The sequence below is a fragment of the Asparagus officinalis genome, chromosome 8 (assembly GCF_001876935.1).
Source record: "Asparagus officinalis chromosome 8, Aspof.V1, whole genome shotgun sequence".
NCBI lineage: Eukaryota > Viridiplantae > Streptophyta > Magnoliopsida > Asparagales > Asparagaceae > Asparagus > Asparagus officinalis.
The window spans coordinates 4,156,285-4,171,415 of record NC_033801.1 but is presented as its reverse complement, the minus strand read 5'-3'; the positions used below and the strand labels follow the sequence as shown (position 1 = coordinate 4,171,415).

The window sequence follows — 15,131 nt, the reverse complement described above, 5'->3', positions numbered from 1 at the left end:
CAGCCCCCTAAATTTTCATAACAAATTGAACTGAAACAAAATCAAACCCTAACCCTAATCAAATTCCAAATGGTAAATCAAGAAAGAGGAGTACTTACATGAGAAGAGCGATTGCAGTTGAAGAAACAAAGTAACTGAGGAGAGCGATCGAATTCCTCCCCACTTTTCTATTTATAATTTTTCCTCCAAAAAAATAGAAGAAGAATTAAAAATAGAAATTTTCTCTCTCCTCCCTTCACTCCTCTCCCAAGCTTGACCCGGCACTCTGCTGCCGCGTGCGAAGCAAAACGAAGCCGGAGGCGACGGATGGGTCCTCTATTTATAGACCGTAGATTCTCAACGGAAATTTAATTCCCTCATTGCATCGTAAAACAGCAAACAGATGTTTCCACAAATAGAAAATGGACGCGTATGGCACTTTGCTGTTTGCTGAGTGGGCAGTTGAACGACGCTCCACTGGTAACCACGCGTCAACATCTCAGTGGATAAGTGAAGTTGACGTTTTCTGCACGTGACTCTTATTTACTCGAGTGGGGGTGGGGGGGACCGGACACATGGGGCCACGCGCACTGTTTCACGGGAACGAGGGACTGAGTCAAATGGGCTTAAATGAAGACACGGAGCCCAGTAATGAGCTTAGGCTTTAATTGGTCATGTGGCTTGTGCCCGGATTAGATGGGTCGCGTTAATAAATTACGCGTTCATAAATTACATGATCATATTTTTGAAAAAATCTACATGATCATTTAATGTATAAAAAAATTAAGATAGAATATATGGTAAGTATATAACTCAAATTTTATAACTTCTTCACGAAAAAATCATCTAGTTTTCATTTCATTTCATTTCATGAGAATAGTTAAAACAAAGGTCCATTAAAAACAGTAACAACCCTACATTCCTATACTGCTTTGCAATAGCACGACTACATAAGATTTTTTATGCAGCGTCACTGAAATTAGCTATATAAATTGAGAGAAAACGTTAGAAACGATTAATAATCCAGTCAGTACTTATCATATGATTGACTCTCCCAAGAAATTAAAATATGGATATGACCATCCATTTACGCGATAAATATAGTGACCAGCTATTCGATTTGAGATGTTCTTTTACAGTCATTTGAGGTAAGGGTGGCGATTGGGCTGGGTTGACCCACAACTTGTACTAAACTAGCCAGTTCTGGGTCGGATTTGACCTAACCCAGTAAAATTCGAAGCGGTTTGGCTCGGCTTGATCTCAAAGTGGGCAAGGTATGGGTCTATTTCTGAAACTCAGGCCTAATTGAACTCGACACGCAAACTCTTCTCAGCTCAAATCAAACACAGGGCCGGATTGAGCCTGAACCTTACTCACACCCAATCTCCATAATGATATTGTAAAGTAAATTAGTTATTAGTAACTAACTAACCACTAGTAACTATTTAGTAATCTAAAACATAATAACAAAAATACATATGTGTGTTTTTCAAGCAAAAAATTGGTAGGTCGAGTATAAAACCTTCATCAATATGCAAAAAAAAAAAAAGACGCTAGCTATTGGTTAAAATTCATCTAAATCAAGTTCTTTAAAAAAGGTCAAAGAATAAAAGAAAGTAAAGAAAAAGAAAAAGAAAAATCAAATGAAAAGTAGTGGGCTAGATTGACCACCCGGGCCACCTCGAATGGGCGTCACTGGATTGGGTTGGGTTGTGTTCCCACCCCGAATATCCGGGCTTTGGCTCAAACAGAACTCAAGGTTGGCCTAGATTGATCCGTCCCAGCTTACTACAAAACTGACAGGCTTAGGCCCGGTTGGCCTTTCCCAACCTTGTTGCTAGCGCTAAGTTGATGCGCATATAGCAAGAGTAAATTTTACCTTTAGGGCATGTTTAGCTTCTACTTATTTCATGACTTATAAGTTATTTATTACTTATTTGTACTTATTTTATTAGAAGGGAAGAAAGTCTTTAAACATCAATAAGTAAATCTACTTATAAGTCGCCAAAAAATAAGTTCACTTATAAGTTAGAAATAAGTAATGAGTAGACTCTTACCGGACATGAGTATAACATCTTATAAATAAAAAGATACTTATAAGTGAAAATAAGTATGTCGTCAAACGTGCTCTTATTGTTACAATTATTTCTTTCTTTCCCGTATCTCCATTTTAAAAAGTTCTCCCGAAAAAGGTCAAGCAAATTCTTCTTGGAAAATGGAAAAAAAAAAATCAAATACTCAAAAATTATGACACAAAGTTATATTTTAATAACAAAAATAGCTAAACTTTCTCCTCGTACGTCATTAAATAATATTTGAAAATAGAGATATAAATTAAGCATGCTACCAACTCATGAACGCAAGCAAGTTCCACTTGGGTTCGGTATTCTTTTTCGTGTTGACCCATGGTTAATCCGAACCAAATCACTCATTTGTTTTCAACTCAAATTCTAAAAATTCTACATTAATACTGTGCAGTGAACGGTTTGGATTTAAGCCCAATCCAAATTGCAACTTGTGTCCTTCCACACATTAGTTATTTGACAATCCTCGTGTCATTATTCCTGAATCCAATAGACATAAAAGTCTAATTAAGACCGCTCATATATAATTGGGATCACTGTGATTTACTTGCTTTAATATTCTGATGCTGCGACCAAAGGGTTGATTAAAAGATAAATAGCCGTTATTCTAGACTAGGATGATGCAAGTGAAATATTATTATTATTTCTTTTTTTTTTGGGGGCCAAATAGTATTGGACAAATTAATATTATGGCAACTTTCATCAAGATATTAAAAGCATCCGGGTTCATTAAATCTATCGCTATCAGAGTTACAGCAAGTCGTGGGAATCTGAGAATTGTTTTGTTTGTGAGTTACTAGAAAAACCTAAAGTTGAGTCTCCACCAACCAAAAAGAGATCAAATTAGTGGGACTCCATCAAGAGCTTAACTTTCTAGGCATACGCTCTCATCAATTCCCTATGTTTTACGCGTCGGCCTAATGTTTTAAGTTTGGTAATAATAGATTCGATCCCTAAATGCGCTAGCTAGTCAGCTTAGTATTCGTCCAAGCGCTAGGAATATTGCATTAGAAAAGATTGACTCGCGCTCTAGTAGCATATGCTGGTGATGCCATCATTATGTTACGTTTTTTTACCTAGAGGATCGAATATTTTGGTCTCATGTTCTATAGTTTTTGGATATCCAATTTTAGTAAATATCAAAGGTTCCAAAATATTAAAAAAAAAGTTTCCAAAATATAAAAAAAAGGTTCCAAAATATGGATTCGGCTCCTCTTCACTATCTAAAAAATAGTGGAGGGATCGCTACATAATCATAACCATTGATTATTTAGTTGGTGGTTGTGATTTTTTCTTTTAGTACAAATTAGGAATGAGTGCGATCCACGGGTATGGTAAATGTTAGATTTAGATTGTATCATAACCGCATATTAAGTAATCAACGATTGAGATTAAAAGTAGTGGTCTCTCCACTATTTTTTCGTAGTGGAGAAGATCCAAATTCCCAAAAACTGACAAGTATTGGTTGAAGGTCATAAGAACGGAGGTCGCTATATACGCACAAAGTAAAAAAAATAAAATAAAATTATAATCAATAGAGGAAGAACTGAACGCTACTGTTAAACGAACATTCTTTAGCATTAAGTTAAAATAACATTCTCTTTTCTTAGAAGAGAGAAAAATGACAAAAACCATCTTCATCTGCTACCCAGATAACAGGGTATTACCCCTATTCCCTCGTGAAATTTTTCTATTTATAAATTAACATTTACAATTAATACACTTGTTGCAGCTTAATCTTGCAAGTATAAATTAAGGTTCAATGCGGAAGAAAGCAATAAATTAACACATACGTAGATTTGAGTGTAAATAGGCAACTAGAAGAATTACCCGCGGTGTATACACAAAATTTTTTTCCCATTATTTTAGCAATGCTAGCCACAACCGCGAGTGACGCGGGCTAATGAAAGCCACTTGTAACTTTCGGTGGACCTCCTCAAAAAAAAATTTTAAAGAAATGATACAGGCACACACTTAGTCACACCATCGGCCACACACCCCCTCTCAAGTGGGGCGTCCTATACTGTAGCAAGAGAGGGGGTGTGACCAGTGATGTGACTGAGGGTCTGCCTGTAACGCCACTCTTTTTGTTTTAAATGTAGGGCCATAGCTTGTAACAAACTCTACACAAAGGACGAGAGACATGGGACTACTTTTTTCCGACGCAAGCATCTTAAAAGATCTCGAGTACCACATGTACTATCATTTTCTCAACACAACTACCCACTTCTATAACTAATTAATACGAACATTATAGTAATCACTAATCACCAACCATTTAACTTAAGGTGAACACTTTTGACTTCCCTTCACAAGATTCCAATGCAAACCCCCCAGGACCCTATACCCAACCCCACTGTCACAGTGTCACCCACCCACCCGATCACGCAATCTCACTGCAATAAGGGCCCTACGACCATTGATTCGGTGCATATAGTAATATTTCAATTAATTAATGTTTTTGACTCTCTCTCTCTCTCATGCTGCATGCATCAAAAGACAAATTTGAGTCTTCCTCTTTCGCCCTCAAACGCCTCTATATATGTCTTTCTTCTCTCTTGATCATCATTCTTGTTCATAACCGCATAGGGTCTAGAGAGCAACATCTTCTATATATATATATATTCTAATATTGATCATTTTGTTAAGAGATTGAAAAGTTATGGAGAAGCAAGAGTTGGATTATGTGCTCGTTCCTTTGGGGATCGGGTTGATGGTAGCTTACCACTTTTGGCTACTCTTTAGGGTCATTAGCCAACCGACCAAGACCGTGATTGGCATCAACGCCATCAACCGCCGACTTTGGGTCCGAACCATGATGAAGGTTTGTGTCGACTTAATTAGTTAATCTCTAATTTTTTGCTCTTATATATGTTAATGCTTGTCTGTTCACTTTCTTCAGTGTCGACCTTGCTATAATATTTGAGTTTTGACATCTTATACTGATTTGGTCCTTTCTCCACCTCGGAGTTGTTGATTTAATCAGTGTAAGATATCTCTTTTGTAAGTAACTTTCTTATGGTTTATATATATTTTGATAGGGCAACTGCCCTATTTCCATCAAAAAATATATTTGAGTTTTGAGTTCCAAGTTCTTTTTTCTGATGAGAAACGTTTGCTTGTAAGGCTCCTATATATATTTCTTAGGTTATATTTTTCAATTTTTCTAATGAGTGCCCCTGGTGGGCATTACATTTTCTCCTTGGCTCCCTGCTCTTTATCTTTCTCATTAGAGGATGAGTGTCCATGAAGACTCGTGAGAAAAACCGAATTAAAATAAATGGTGTTCTACTGTACTTGAGCTGTATCAAACTTGTTTGCTTTTCAAATTCATAACAAACTTTTTTTTATTGGTTTTGTTTTTTTTTCTACATATGTACCGCCCAAAACTTGTTTCTCTCGACATGGATCACCGCTTTGGGCAATAACTTGCAAATGTGACTTTCTACATCTCTCTGCTTTTACTTTTTTTCAGTATTATTAAATCTTCACACACACACACACATAAATATAAATAAATAAATAAATATATATATATATATATATATATATATATATATATATATATATATATATATATATATACATCCACCAAAGTTTCTATCCATTGATAAAAAGTCTCTTCATATGATGTACAGATCTCTAGTGTCAACTTAAGTGGACCATCCACCAAAGTTTCTATCCATTGATAAAAAGTCTCTTCATATGATGTACAGATCTCTAGGTATTATCAATTGATAGAAACTTTGGTGGATGGTCCACTTAAGTTGACATAAGTTTTTCTCTATATATTTAAGTAGACCATCCATCAAATTTTTTATCCATTGATAAAAAGTCTCTTCATATGATGCACGGATCTCTAGGTATCATCAATGGATAGAAACTTTGGTGGATGATCCACTTAAGTTGACATAAGTTTCTCTCTCTCTCTCTCTCAACTTGGTAGTGATGTGGCCTAATCTTGCTCCTACATCACACCTCGAAGATAGAGTCTCAACCACCCTTCACCAACTCCAATATAGATATAGGGACAAGATTAGGCTACATCACTATCAAGTTGCTCCAAGCAACTTGGTACAAAGTTTCTCCATTTCTCTCTCTCTATATATATATTTGAAAGTTCATTGGTACCATCTCGAATTCTCCACTTATTGTTCTCCCTTTGAAGTATGGAGTTGGTGGCCCAACTTTTACTCCCAAATTAATAAAGAAAATTTCTGTCACATTTGCGTTGAAAAGCTATATGACTTTAGTAAATTATATGCTCCCTTTGCGGAGCAAACACGTCAACTTCCTCGAAAGTATTCCACTACATATAAATTCTCTTCTAATGAGTAGAAAACTTTCTTTATTCTATTGCAAGGCATGTGCTTTGATTTATATTCTCCTGTAACGAGCAAAAACAAAAGTTTGAAGAAAAAAGGAATTTTATCAACTGCCATTCAAATTCTGCAAAACTTCTGCGCCTTTTTACATTTCGGGCATTTTTCAAGATTCTTTCACATATTCTCTCCAAATAATAGATTTAATTTGATCGCATTGGCATGCAAATTTTTGCCAAAAAAAAGGAATAAAAAAGAAGGGTTAATTGTGAACACACCCCTGTAGTATTACTGAGTTGCACTTACTAACCCTATAGTATTTTTTGTTGCATTTACACCCCTGGGGAACCAAACTCCACCCCAAATTACAAAATTAGTCCTAAGTGAAAGTCCTCTCTTTTCCCAAAAATCAAAAAATTCTCACCCATCTCAAGGATGCAAACTTCGACAACAAAACTGCAAAATTGTTCATGAAGTTGACGGTAAGACTAAAGATTCTATGGTTTTTGCTACAAATAAAATTAAAAAAACCACAAAAAAAAACCACCTACACAAATTCAATTAGCATTTATGTTGAATCACATTTAGAAGCTTGATTCTCCATTTGTTTATATCTTCTCTAGAAATCAGTTAGAAACATGGTAGAGGTTTTTGTAATGATAAACTAGATATCTTCCTTTTGTTTCCATCAATTGATGAGTAGAGTAGGGTATAACTGAAAAAAAGAGAAAAAGTATGAGAGGGACATTGAATTGAGACCTAATTCTCTGATCTCACTCCTCTGCCCCATTCAAATGGAGCTCAAACAGGCTTCAATGGTGCCTTCCTAAGAGAACAAAGAGCAAAAAATGAGAGAAGATGAGTTAAAAAGCTGTCCAACCCATCCAGAGGGTATTTTGGTTAGAGCGAGTTTGGTTCCTAGGGGGTGTGACCGCAACAAACAATACTATAAGGGTATATATTAAGTGCAACTCAGTGATACTACAGGGGTGTGTTCACAATTAACCCAAAAAAGAAATTAAGCCTCTGTCATTTAAACTTTGCAGTGTGCTCGCAGAAGCAAAATAAACTAGCCCTTACTTCCATAAATTACACGGCTATTTCCAATATCTGTTTTCTGCAATAGAACATGTTTCTTTGACTATATATGGAGTTGGCTACTGTGTTGATGACTAGACATACATCCGTTAACATATTGAGATCATAGCTGATGGCTTAGATCGATGTGTATATATGCAGGATTTCAAGAATGCAGTGCTAGCGGTCCAAACATTCCGAAACAACATAATGGTGTCAACCCTCATGGCGTCGACGGCCATAACCCTCAGCTCCCTCATCGCCGTCCTAATGACCAACGGCTCCCTCATCCACGACAGCCAAACCCTTTTCATCGGCAACAAATCCGATCTCAACAACTCCATCAAGTTCTTCTCCATCCTCGTCTGCTTCCTCCTGGCTTTCCTCATGAACGTTCAATCCATTCGATACTACAGCCATGCCAACATCCTCATTAATGTCCCCATTGCAAAAAACAGGGCGGTGGCGGTGAACTACGTGGCCAGGGCGCTTAACAGGGGAGGGTATTTTTGGTCAATCGGGCTGAGGGCGTATTATTTTTCGTTTCCGTTGTTTTTGTGGGTGTTTGGTCCGATACCGATGTTTGTTTGTTGTGTTGTTATGGTATTCGTGTTGTATTTTTTAGATGTGAATACGGATGGTGGGGGTGGCGAGGATCAGGTGTGGATGGACCCGGACGACGATGAGGGAGAGTGTTAGAATATTGACGGGCCGGAGTATGGATTTTGCCAGTACATACGAGGTTCGACTGTCGACTTTATGTGCTTTAGGCTCAGAGATGATGTAGATGATGTTCTGATAAGATTTGTATTCATGCGTTTGTATTTATTAGTAGGTTGAGTTGAATTCAACTGTCGTTGAATTTATCTCTAAAAACACTTGAATGTTGTATCCAGGCGTATCAACAATATTTTTCTATCTATCTATAAACGGTGAATGTTGATATATGCTTATAGAGTCGTGTTAGATTTAGAATATATTTGTTTGGCGATCGATGACATCTATTATTATTTGAAAAATGCTACTCATTAATCCATATATACTATTAAGGCGCAGAATAAGTGATCAATATCTGTATTTTATGTGAAAACGGCGAAGGAATTGTGAAAAACGCTGAAGAACCCTCCCACCTTCACAAAGACAGGCAGCCAACCAACCCGCCCCTGCCCCTGTCACCACGCTGCGTGCTGACAATGGGTGTAAGTCGAGTCATACGATCATGCCAACCACACACCTCTGCCTAACCACGCCACGGGTGCTCAGAGGCAATGTGGCAGAACTTGCTTCCCTGCCCACCACACCCTCTGCCCAACACCCATGGCCTGAGGGTGTGGCCAGACTCGTTTTTAGAATCCTTATTATGTTGAGGAACCTCCTTTGTTTGGGATGCTGTTTTATTATAAATAGGACCACGGTCTGGTTTTAGGTACGGTTTCTTAAGGAGATAAAAGAAGAAGAATTTAGCTTGTCTTGAGCACTTTGAGAGGGAGATATTGTGAGCGCGCGTCTCGGAGCTTGGTTTAGGCGTTATATTTGAGTGATTTGTGAGTTGTAACCCGTTGTATTCTCCTCCATATAGTGAAATCTCCCCATCCTCTTCCCGTGGAGTAGGCAATTGCCGAACCCGTTATCCTTGTTTTGGTTTGTTGCTCGTTAATTGCTTGGTTTGCTGCAGTGTTGTGGCTGTCTTCTACTCGTGATCAAGGTTGCGTGTAGTTCGTAGCAACGGGCTTCCGCAAGCGGGCGCGACAAGTGGACAGAGTCCCGATCGATCTGGGTTGTGGGGATTAGGTGAGGAAGATTCAGTTTGAATGCTTGGTCTTGGAGTTCATGGTTTTGTGGAGTAGGTTTGAAGTTGCCGTTGGAGTATCTCGCCTTTCCTCGTGTAGTTAAGGGTTCTATTTGGAATCCAATCTAGGGTTTTCAGTTGTGGTAATTTCTTATTCTTCTTAAATGTTTGGATCTTTCTCTACAATCTGGCAAGTTGTGATTATGGTGAAAATTTGGTGAAAAGCAGCAAGATGACAGGCAAGTTCCAAGTGGGTTTTCAGAACACTAAATTATGTTTCGTGAAATATGACGCGCAAATACAAATCATTTGGTTTGTGATGAGCGACTACAGATCGCGCTCAATGCCCAAAATCTGGAGGGCACCTCAATCGCGTCGATGTGAGGCCACCTTAAATATGAAGAGGCGATTATGGGAAAAGATTGAATCGAAATGCTTTGCGGGGTGATCAGGTCCTGTTGAACAGGAGCTGAAATACGATGTGATTGGGGGTGACGTCTGGCGAGTGAAGATGCTGGAATATTCTCAACAATAATACCTTGAAAGAGTTGAGGAACCGGTTGCACTTGCTGCGAAGCCGTTTATTCAGATTCCAGAGTGTCCAGAGTACTCGCTTGCGGCCTCATGTGGAACAAGCTACACCTTAAATTGCTTGTCACTTGCGTGCCAGCGAACGTGGGAATGGAAGTCACAAGATGAGTACAAAGCTATTATTCTTTTGGCTCCTTAGCCGGATGAGAGTATGATACCTTCGTGCCTACGTTGCTGAACGGAAGATCTCTATCACTTCTCCAGTGAAGCTGACTAACGCATTGACGAACCTATGATGGTTGAGGGAGGAAGGATTAAGAGGAGACTTCGCCGCGCTAGACTGCAGGAGCACGGCCCTTGTCGCGAGAGGTAGAGCTCATATCCAAAAGGTGGAAATAGAGGCGATCAAAGTCAATGACTGGTCGCTCACACAGCTTAGAAAGAACCAGATGTGCATCTGCAAGGACAGGACATTGAGAAGAGATTGCCCTGAAAGTCAAAGAAAGGGAACAATAGAAGATAAGCGGCGAAGCCAATGAGGGAATGTTGCGAAAGCGCGCATGATTCCGATGATTCGAGCCTTTCTCTTTTGATTACTCGGAGGTAACCATTTGATGCTCGGAGTGGATGCTTTGATATCTGGCGCTACTTTCATGTGACTCCTTAGCGCGAGATTGGTTCTACATCATCTTGAGAGGCTCGATGGCGCGGTGTTGTCTGTCATCGCGCGAAATGACTCACCTCTGTGGGTTTTTTGTGGGTATAGGTACTGTGAGACATTGGTAGCCTCGTGAATGCCGAATAGTACTTCTCAGTGACGCTACTGAGAGAGTGGCACGATGTCACAGATTCCTCATAGGCTACATAGGTCAGGTACTCTCCTTTATTCTCAGTGGATGAGCTTATAATAGTGGTCGTCGCGAGGGATTCGTGTCTAGTCACACTCTTAGAGAAGGTAGGTCCCTCTGTAGCTAAGAGCCTCTATTGACTACGGATCTATCTGCTTCTCAAAGTCACCGCTGTGAATTCCCTTTATTCGCTCTCATAGGCCCCACTGAGATGTTAAATGATCATCTAAATAGAGGCGGACATTCCGATCAGCGACACCATTAACCCTTATATACTCATTGAAGTGCGGCAGCCGGAGAATTGGCCAGTGTTGCTTCGGTATTTCGAGGGCGGACATGAGCAGACTTTGGCATTACAGGCTAGGGCATACAGGTGAAAAGTCACTGCAGGCGTTGTGCAAGCAGGGGTTTTGAAGGGAGCCAAGAGTGGTAAAGATCGGAATTACTGTGAGCACTGGATACTTGGCAAGAAGACAAAGGTGAAGTTCGGGACGGCCATTCATAGGACGAGGGGCATCTTGGACTACGTGCACACAGATGTTTGGGGTCCCACTAAGACGGCATCACTTGGTGGTCGACATTGGTTCGTCACGTTCGTGATGACTATTCTAGGCGATGTTGGGTGTACACCATGAAGCATAAGAGTTGAAGTCCTAGATTTGTTTGTGGAGTGGAAGAAGAAATTGAATTGCAGACTGGAGAAAGATCAAGCGTTGCGATCCGACAACGGCGCGGCGAGTATACCTCAGACCCCTTTCTGAGCTATGTCGAGACGAGGGCATAGAGAGGCACTTTCACAGTTAGTCATACACCGCAGCAGAATGGTGGTGGCGGAGAGATTGAATCCGTCTTTGCTGGAGAAGATTCGATGTTTATTGGCGCATAGTGGTTTGGAGAAGATCTTTTGGGCTGAGGCACTTTCTTATGCGAGCCACCTCATTAACAGGCTGCCTTCATTTGCGATTGAGGGAAGACCCTATGAGATGTGGTCGGGGAGAGACAGCACATGACTATGACCAGCTTAAGGTATTTGGTTGCCCTGCATATTATCATGTTAGAAACTGATAAGTTGGAAACCTCGAGCTAGGAAGGCCATATTTGTAGGATTCAACGTGGTGTCAAGGGATACAAGCTTCTGGGATCCATTGATAAGAAGATTGTGCTGAGTAGGGACGTCACATTTCGATGAGGCTTCTATCTTGAGCTTCCCAAGCTCTCATCAGTGGAGAGCAACCCGACAGAGGAGATATCGCAGGTGGTGGAGATCGATGCAGCTCCACATTGTCCAGACTGGTACAGTATCCATGCAGGTGCGACTGAGGTGACGCCAGGCGAGCACACGGTGATGCGGAGGATACGGGTACTCATGAGCAGAATCAGGGACGACGGCTCAGGTTCAGGATTCTATTGCGGGCACGGAGACAGAGGAGAGACAATACGGGTGCCAGCACGGTATGCGCGACACAGTTGCATATGCACTTCCGGTGGGAGAGTATCGATGAGATGGTGCCTACTACATTCAGAGAGGCCGAGCAGAGTTCGGGGTGATTCGTGGCAGGTGGCTATGGCAGGAGGAGATGGAGTCTCTTCACAAGAACGATACATGGGAGCTTGTAGAGCTTCAAAAGGGGCGGAAGGCGATTGGGTGCAAGTGGGGTGTACACGAAGAAGGAGGGCATTGAGGGCACTCCAGTGAGGTTCAAGGCTAGGTTTGGTTCGAAGGGCTATGCACAGGAGGAAGGTATTGATTACAATGAGGTTTTCTCTCCGGTGTGAAGCATTCGTCGATTCGGATTTTGCTAGCTTTGGTGGCACAGTATGGATTGGAGTTAGATCAGTTGGATGTGAAGACAGCATTTCTTCATGGTGATCTTGATGAAGAAATATATATGACTCAGCCATTGGGATTCGCAGCTGCAGGGGAAAGATAAGTTGTTTGCAGGCTAAAGAAATCGCTATACGGTTTGAAGCAGTCCTCCTCGACAGAGTGTATAGGCGATTTGATGGTTTTATGCTTGGTCATTCGCTACACTCGGAGCAGTTTGATCCTTGCGTGTATTTTCGCAAGTTGAGAGGAGGTGCGTACATTATTTTGTTGCTTTATGTCGATGACATGTTGGTTGCTTCTAGTTCCAGGTCAGCTATAGATGAGTTGAAAGTTCAGCTTTCGAATGAGTTTGAGATGAAGGACTTGGCGAGGCGAAGCGCATTTTAGGGATGGAGATCGCAGAGATAAGAAGAAGGCAGGATTTGTTTGCACACAGGTGGCTTATTTGAAGAAGGTTCTACAGCGATTCATGTTAGCATGGATACGAAGCCAGTTTGTGTACCGTTGGGGAGCCCTTTGAAGCTTTCAGCTGGCCTTTCACGAAGTCAGTTGAAGACCGTGAGTTGATGACGAAGACTCCATATGCGAGCGCAGTGGGGCTTGATGTACGCGATGGTATGTACGAGGCCGGATTTGTCACGGCGGTGAGCATGGTGTCGAGATACATGACGATCCAGGAGTGGGTCATTGGGGACGCCGTGAGATGGATTTTGAGGTACATTAGAGGTACGCTCAATGTTGGTTTTGGTTTATGAGCGGGACACTACAGGTGGGCAGCTATGCATTGGCTATGTTGATTCGGTATTATGCCGGGGATTTGATAAGCGCCGGTCTACTACGGGTATGTGTTCACTTTGACCCGTGCGCCGGGTGTGTTGGAGATGCACTTACAGTCTGTTACGGTGGCTTTTGTCTACGACGGAGGCCAGAGTATATGGGCGGTTACGGAGGGCTGTGAAGGAGGCTATTTGGTTCGAGGACTTTTGGAAGACTTGGTATATCGCAGCGATCCGTCATATTCATTGCGATAGCATGAGTGCTATATATTTGGTGAAGAATCAGGTTTTCATGCAGGACGAAGCACATTGACGTTCGTTATCACTTCGTTCGGATGGTTCTTGAAGATGGCGATGTGGAAATTGTGGAAGTCACACGAGGATAATCCGGCCAGATATGCCACTAAGGGTGGTTCCGAGCAACAAGTTTGGATCATTGTCGATTGTTGACATTCGTAATTGTTGAGGCGTTGGCGGCATTTGTAACTACGGGCGGCTTGATCCTTGGGAGAGGGGGTACGTAGGAACCGCATTTGGTGCCAGCCCGAGTTTAGAGAGACGACACATTGGTGCTCATGTTGGTGTCGGCTCAGTGTTGGGAACACTTCGCCGAGGTGTGAGAATTGTGAAACGGCGAAGAATTGTGAAAAACGTGAAGAATAACTCACAACAGGCTCCACCACACCCTGGTGTGTGCTGCATGGGTGTGGTTAGAGTCTGTCCTGCACCACACCCTCTGCCACACCCACGGTGGCAGGGTTGGCAGAATCTGTCCTGCACCACTCCTGCACCACACCCTCTGCCACACCCATGGTGCAGGGTGTGGCAGACTCGTTTTTAGAATCCTTATTTTGTTGAGGAATCCTCCTTTGTTTGGGATTGTGTTTTATTAAATAGGACACGTTTTTTAGGGTTTTCTTAAGGAGAGAAAAGAAGAGATTTAGCATTGTTTTGAGCACTTTGAGAGGAGGATATTGTGAGGGAGTTGAGAGCTTTGGTTTAGGTTATATTTGAGTGATTTTGTGAGTTGTAACCCGTTGTATTCTCCTCCATATAGTGAATCTCCCATCCTCTCCCCGTGGCGTAGGCAATTGCCGAACCAGGTATATCCTGTGTTTGGTTTGAATTTGTCGTAATTGGCTGTGTTTGTGCAGTGTTTGTTTCTTTACTCGTGATCACAGGTTCGTTGTGAGTTCGTGCAAGGCTTCCGCAAAGGCGCGCGACATTTTATTCTTTTTAACGAATCAGGATTATTTATATTTTGCTCTTCTCAGATTTTCTGTAGTAGTTTGGTTTCGATATGTAATTATATATCTTGTTAATTCTACAATATTATTGGTTAAGATTCTTGCTGCATGCATGCAACATGATATGAACAAATGCAAACAGCGTTACCTCAAACTAGCTAATAGAAAGCGTCGAACAAGGCATAACATTATAATTAGATTTTAAAGTAGCGCGCAGCCTCTCGATGACCCGCTGGACATAATACTACTTGTAAATTCGTAGAAAATTAAGTTCCTATTAAAAAAAGTTCGTACGTTTCTGTGCAGTACTCGAGGGACAAAAGTCCAAATAAAAGCTTTAAACACTGTCATATGCTTTTGGATCATGACTCCTAAATAAAGAAATCTAAAGAAATCCATAGGCAATTAAGGCTAACGGTGCCTAATCAAAGTCCAGGTCTTTAAAAAACCCATTCTCTTTGAACCTAGGATCACACTCCTCCATTTTCTCATTAATCTACGGCAGACAATGCGCCATGCCTCTCGGATCTGTAGACTTCAATTTTCAAATCTTAATTGAAGCAGATAGTTTATTCATTTTCTTATCATTATTGCAATATACACGTACTACCATTTCTTACGTACATTTTCTTAATTTGTTGACTTCGGAT

General features: G+C 41.0%; 2 protein-coding genes across 2 annotated transcripts in view; one reads left to right on the top strand and one right to left on the bottom strand.

The window, feature by feature from the left end:
• The window catches only part of LOC109819866, a 3,226-nt gene extending 2,954 nt beyond the window's left edge, over positions 1 to 272 (bottom strand). Inside the window, exon 1 of the mRNA XM_020385813.1 lies at positions 99 to 272. The gene's annotated coding sequence lies outside the window, so the exon portion shown is untranslated. The remainder of the gene's footprint in view (positions 1 to 98) is intronic.
• Positions 4,651 to 8,409, top strand: LOC109820248. Its single transcript, XM_020386371.1, has 2 exons — positions 4,651 to 4,887; positions 7,625 to 8,409. The coding sequence occupies exons 1-2, from the start codon at positions 4,726 to 4,728 to the stop codon at positions 8,159 to 8,161; spliced, it is 699 nt and encodes a 232-aa protein (XP_020241960.1). The 5' UTR covers positions 4,651 to 4,725; the 3' UTR covers positions 8,162 to 8,409.